This window comes from Opisthorchis viverrini (assembly GCF_000715545.1).
Source record: "Opisthorchis viverrini unplaced genomic scaffold opera_v5_718, whole genome shotgun sequence".
Classification (NCBI taxonomy): domain Eukaryota; kingdom Metazoa; phylum Platyhelminthes; class Trematoda; order Opisthorchiida; family Opisthorchiidae; genus Opisthorchis; species Opisthorchis viverrini.
The window spans coordinates 64791-71396 of record NW_008752389.1 but is presented as its reverse complement, the minus strand read 5'-3'; the positions used below and the strand labels follow the sequence as shown (position 1 = coordinate 71396).

At 45.3% G+C, this 6606-nt stretch overlaps 1 protein-coding gene across 1 annotated transcript in view; it reads left to right on the top strand.

The window, feature by feature from the left end:
• Positions 1-732: 732 nt before the first annotated feature.
• The window catches only part of T265_12025 (hypothetical protein), a gene marked incomplete at both ends in the record, with an annotated part of 63109 nt that continues 57235 nt past the window's right edge, over positions 733-6606 (top strand). Inside the window, 2 exons of the mRNA XM_009178920.1 lie at positions 733-888; positions 4008-4073. Coding sequence (XP_009177184.1) covers positions 733-888; positions 4008-4073 — 222 coding nt within the window. The remainder of the gene's footprint in view (positions 889-4007; positions 4074-6606) is intronic.

Sequence of the window (6606 nt, the reverse complement as noted above, 5' to 3'; positions counted from 1 at the left end):
GGTTTTTCGTCTGTCGCTTGACGAAGGCCACCTTCATTATGCTTGGAAGGTTGCGGTTTTCACGCCAGCTCCAGGCTTACAAGCCTCAGTAGCGTGCTATGCAAGGTGATGGAACGCCTTCTGAAGGGGGCTATCCTAGATCACCTAACTTCCAAAAACTTGATATCTCCAGTTCATCATGATTTCTCCCAAGCCGTTCTTATGTGAAGAACATGCTCGTGTTTGTGGACAGCCTAACTCAAGCCAAGAACAAGAAACCTATATCGGATACCACGTTTTTCGACTTCTCAAATGCTCTTGATGGGGTCCCATTTGTCCTGCTGCTGCAAAAAATAGTGTCATGCGGAATTGAAGGAAAAATCCTACACTGTATCAAGGCGTCTCTCTCAAACAAATCATTCCTGGTGAAAATAGGCTCGACCTACCCATCTCCTGCGCCGGTCCCCGTTAGAGTCCCTCAAGGCTCCGTGTTGGGATCACTGCTAATTCCGAAATACTTCAACAACCTCCCAGACGTTCTTGCAAGTTCATGTCTACTTTTTGCGGACGGCTTGAAATCCTGGAGTTCTAATACCAGTGCCCTCCAATGGATGTAGCCGCGCTCAGAGCGCACACATTCATCAGACAAAACCTCTTCTCATTTCGGATAGTAGGTGCGCGGAATGACCTTCCTCCAACGGTTGTCCACGCTCCTTCTTGAACCCAATTTAAAGCACTATTAGACATTTATTTATGCTGTCAGGCATACTGCCCCTCGATGAGAACATAGAGAGCAGCGCTGCTTTCCTTTTCCACTTGTGCCTTTCAGGTGAACGGCAGACACTGACCGACAAGAACAAAACCGACCCGGGAAACTGTGGCAAAAGCCTCGATCCTGTGTATCAATCCGTGAATCTGTGAATCAGTAACCTTGAAAGTTCGCTCACTTAAACAAAATGCTATGAGCAACATACCACTGAAATGTCTAATCGGATTAGGATAACTCCCTGTAAAATTCGCAACTTACCAAATCACCATAGTTTCAGTGGAATAGACCTCGGTGGAATAGACCTCCAGTGGGCGACCCTGCTGAGCCATGGCAGCCAATAGGAATGCGAATTCTCGCCCGCGGTGGACTATGGGCTAATGCGAGCTTCAGGTAAATTGCAACAGTCTGAGGTTTTAGGGTTTCGAATAAAAACAGCCACGTCTAATAGTTCCGCCTTTTAAGGTATGTTTGCGGAGAAATTTCGTGTGTGAGTCTAAGGATTGGTTTAAGTGGTGAATGAGTTTGGGAAGGCGTAGAATGCTTGTAAAGGGCGGCCACCTAAATAAATTTTGTTGTTGGACTGTTGGTTTGTTGGGATGCGTTTGGCGTATACGTATCGGACACGGGGTAGTAACTTACTCCTCCATTTTGTGATCAGGTGTTGAACTGATTTATTTCAGTTGGGGTAGACTTATACAGTGTAGGCCTACACCCAGGCGGCTAACCGATTCATTGTTGCATTAGATTTTCATTAATTGAGGGTTCTGTCATCCTAAACTTATAGCCACTCACAATCCGGGGAGAGGTACTGGAAGTTGTGGAGCGTTTTACGTATCTTGGAAGTTGTATCAGTCCTGATCGTAGTGTGACAGATGAGGTGAATGCATGAATCTGCAAGGCTCGGGCCGCGTTTACTAATTTGAGGTACCCATGGCGTCAGAATGGTTTGTCCCTGAATCTGAAGGGATTCGTGTATCTAGCTACAGTACGGGCTGCTTTGTTGTGTGGCTGTGAGACTTGGCCTATTCGAGCAGCGGACCTGAGACGTCTTCAGGTGTTCGACAATCGTTGTCTCAGAACCATAGCTCGCGTGGGTTGGTGTCGGCGAATCCGTAACGAGGCAGTTAGAAAGCGTGTTTTCGTTTGTGTGACGGGTACTTCTATTGAAGAATGTGTCCAGCACCAAAAGCTGCGTTGGTTGGGACATGTGTTACGTATGCCGAACCATCGTTTGCCGAAGAGAGTACTGTTTTCCATGCCCAACTCAGAGTGGCGCAAACAGAGAGGTGGCTAACCCTTGACTTGGTAGAGGAGTATGAAGGAGATCACGAAACGTTTGGGTGCCGTCGGTGTTACTCGCCTTCCAGGATGGGGACCGCGTGATCCTCACTGTGCCTGGTTGGAGACACTACGAGATATGGCTTCCAACCGATGTCAATAGCGTTCTTGTTGTCAGTTTCTGTCCAGATTGGCTGAGTGAACGTCTGGAGGTGTAGGCACCTCGGAATGATTGTGTTAAGTTAGCACTAAGTCCCTCTTTCCTCCCCCTTTACTCTTCTGTTTACAATAGGGCTTTCAAATAAGTCATGGTTGTACGGCAGTGAAGCACCGGTGTTGAACATTGTTGGCATTCTGTCGATGATGGTGAAGATGATGATGAGTGCGTCAGTCATCATCATCACTATCAACTTTAGAGACCGCGTACTTGTCGTTCAGTGGCTATGGCCGCCACAGTTTCGTTCACCGATAATTTGCGGATGTGGGGTGGGTAGCTGTAAGACTGATGTAATTGACACGCTAATGCAGGATTGTCACTGGAGGAGAGTAAAAAGGCAGTTACACATTGTATTGGATGCACGAGTGCCATTCAGGGTTCGACTGGGCCATGTCTGACAGCGTCCCTAACCCTTGATGTGTCCCGTACCGGTTCCCCATTCATGTAGACGGCAATGCCCAGTGCAGCTGAGTTTGCAAGTAATCGCTTTCATACTTCACTGCCGGTGCACTGTTTGAGTACTCCTGGCTTGTTTCCACCCTTCGCATGGTTGTGCGGAAAAGGCCCTTCGAGAAAGTTGGTCTATTGGCTTACGGAGAATGTGGCCAAGCCAGCGCAACCTATGGAATGTGAACTGTTCATCTATCGTGGACGAGTTCTTTCGTCCGAAAACGACTGGACGTACTTCAGCATAGTTTATACGGTGTTCCCATCAGACTCGGACGATGCTGCGATGACATCGGCGGTCAAACACTTGAAGTCTTCTGATGTCGGCGCTCGTCGACCGAGTTGCTGATCTGTATAGCAATATGGGGTGCACCACAGCATTGTAAACTCGACCCTTGACGGATAAACCGATGTCACGCCCACGCCACAGACAATGTGGTTTCACAAAAGCTGCTCCGGCCTTCCAGTCTGGATTTAATTATCATCTTTCGCGAGACCATAAGAACTGATACGCCTTCCCAGATAGACGCAATTGTCTACTTGCTCAATCGGTTCATCCGCAAGCATGATTTTAGGGTTCGAGCCCACCCAATCTTGCAGTATCACCGTACAATTTATAGGTGTGAAGCGCATGCCAACCCATGAGGACAACTATTTAGACGGTTTGATGTTGTTTGCAATACGACGGCGTCAGACCCAGGAGGACCGCTTCGACCCCAGAAGCATTAGAATCTATTAGTGAATCGACTGCTTACCGCAAATATGGAATAATATCCTGGTTTATGATGGCTTGTACTCTGGAACTTCATGTTCACCGTGATAGCTTTTTTCGATTGGGTAATCGGTGATCTCATTCTGGGTTATAGACGATGCGAGCTCGAGATAGCTCAATGTTTAGGGTGCGAACTTACTGACCGCAAAGTTCGTGATTCAAAACCAATCTCGACGTTTCTACTGCTTCTCTTTGGGCCTGAAAGGCATGATTTCTTTGAATGACGTGGCAACCAGACATGAAAAAGATGTCACAGATGACCGGTTATTGTTTTACTTTGTCCCCACTCCTCTTTCTGTCCACTCTTCACTGGAACCATATTCCCCTGTGGTTGTGTGACGCTCTTAACGCCAGAGTTGTTCATCGTCCCACGATATGGGGTATCAGTGAGAATTACTGGTATTTTATCGTACGTGATGACCACAATGGTTATCCCTCTTGTATCCAATTCCCCCCGCAGGATCTATGTTCCGAAACTGAAGCGTGCTCATTTCGCTTCGTGGCCCAACTCAACCTAATGATATTTTCTTGCTATGCTCATAAAGGAGTACCGAATATGTCTTCCTCTGACAGTTGCAGAATATCGCATCGCCCAGTTGTATATGATACAGGTAAGTGTGGTTCCTATCTGTTAATGTATCAGTGCTTCACAGTATTTTCTCTCAGTGCGAAATTTATTTTTCTCTCAATTGATAGCATCCTTGACAATATTGTTACTGCGTCTGGTTGGGATTAGAACAAATTTAGCGATTTGTCCCGTAAAAGTGGTCTTAGAGGTCTCATCATCTGTAACTGCCTTACTTTCAAGCTCTTAAGACTAAGTATTTTGTTTAGGATCCTCATCTTCTCGGTTTGAGTGGACTGGAGGTGTCTTAGCCCAAGTACAGCCACGAAGTATGCAATATGACGGTGTGCATTTGTTGTGTTTTGCAACAGACAGTGATGCTCAGAATGAATCTCCTCACCAGGAAGGAGGTAACTTGGTGTCCCCAGAATGTAACCTCATTTTATCGGGGCTTCTTTTGAGGGGATTTTCGTGTAGCACGCTTTGATTACCGTCGTCAAGGTATCTATGTTTTTTGGTTGCACTACTTTGCGGCGTTGTACAAAGGAGTCTGTTTAATTCGACACAGTGCTAAGCAGTAAGTCTTCAAACTTTGTAACCAATAGAGTAAAATCACACCGTCATGTGGTATCCGATCGGGTTCCGCGAGTCATCGTTTCCCAATGATGTATGCGGCTGTACGGTTACTCTGTCGACCTTTTACACGTCAACTCGTTTGCCTTTTGGTCACACCTGGATCACAGCTACAGCTTGTAGTTTCGAGCAGCGGACGTTCATAGGTGTGATGCGCAGGTGGGCCCAATTACATGGATGCAGCACCAATTCAGTCATGTGAATTAAGAGCTGGTGAACAAGGTTGCTTGTTGCGATAGACACACCCATTTGCAAATCAACTTAGTTTTCCCGGAAGATTCAAGTGAACCTCTCGTTTGGGATGTTTTTCAACTGAATATGCTGCGCCAAGGCCACCTCATGTTTCAGTTATTACGATATTCGAGATATCGCAGTATATTTTCATAAAGACTACTCACAAGGTTGCTGTCGAAGAGTTTTTCAGCAACCTTGTGAGTAGTTTCCTTCATGAAAAAGGCTACTTGTTAGTTTATGATTGATCGCTCTCTTCTTGTCGCTGTTCTTGGTTGTAAATATACTAAAACAAAACAGCAGTACTGTTCGATGTGCTCTTTGTGCATTTCCATGGAACTCAATGACAAGGCTGGATTTTCTTTCCTGGAGGAGCTAAGTGTGCCACACCAGGCTAATACTTGCATTAGGTAGCCGCCAGTTTACAAGAAATTTATTTTTCATCATACGCGGGTGAACTTACAAGAAAAGACTCCATGTAGAAAGTACGAACAGAGTGATCGCAGCATCACGAAATCGAAAGTGGATCACAAGTTTTCGTCATCGAGCTACTGTTCAGTTCAAGTCGCATTCCTCTTACCGTTTGAAGGTCGATAGCACCCTAATGGCTAGATGGTTTTAATTCCACAGACAACACAGCCTGTCTACCACCTGGTTTGCTAAGTGTCTACGGCTGTTTCCCCTCTAAGTTTTGCAGGTCCAAGACGGGGATGTCCGTAACAAAGTAAATCTCGATGATTCAGTGACCTTTTGTTCATTACAACTTATCAAAAGGCTCCCCTGTTAAAACCGTTCGCCCACCTATAAGCAGTTTTATCAGCTTGAACTACACCATTTAAGTTTCCGATCGTGTCGACGCAAATTGCTTATTTCACTCCATTACTAAATTATCGACTATTTCTGTCGGTTTAGGAGATGGCCACTGCGAATTTTGCTTTCGGATGACTGTTTCTAATCTGTTGTTCGCTATTAGGTTTACTGACTTACAAAGTCAAAGGAACCAATCACTGTATATCACTTTGTTTCCAGCATTCCTTCGGCATACTTGGACACTTAATCTCCATGTTACTTCGCTCACAGTTAAAATGATTTCCATCCACTTATACACTATGTTTACGGTCGGTGACATTAGGATCTCCTCATGAACCAGAAAGGTATTTTTGTAGTCACAATTGTGCGAACTTGAAAAAGTGAATGTGTCAAGTGCAGCGTGTGTGCTGCAGTGTCAAACGAAATATTAGTTGCTGTTACAACTTAGAATGTCTTGCTGGATTAAGGAGATTGGAAGAACAAAATAGCCCAACTCAAAGGGAGCTACCTCCAAAAAGAAAATTGCTCGCTCTTATGAAAACTCTGACATTCTTTCCTCTCGTTAAGTTACTATCACCGTAATCGATACCCTAGCATCAATGTTCAATACTGGTGCTTCGCTGCCGTACAACCTTGATTTATTTAGAGGGCTTATTGCGAAGAAATGAGTAGAGGTCGATAGGATGGATGCCAGCCTAGCACAGTTATTCCAAGGTGCCTACATTACCATGCGCTCATCCAGGCAATCTTGATAGAGGCCGACAACAAGAAGCCATTGACGACGATTGCGTAAATTTCATTCCAAATTGGAATATCTGTCTGATGACTTACAGTGGAGTCATAGACGGGCCATGCTGCTTCAAGACTGAAATTTAGGAAAATTAAGGAATTCCAATCTGGTGGTG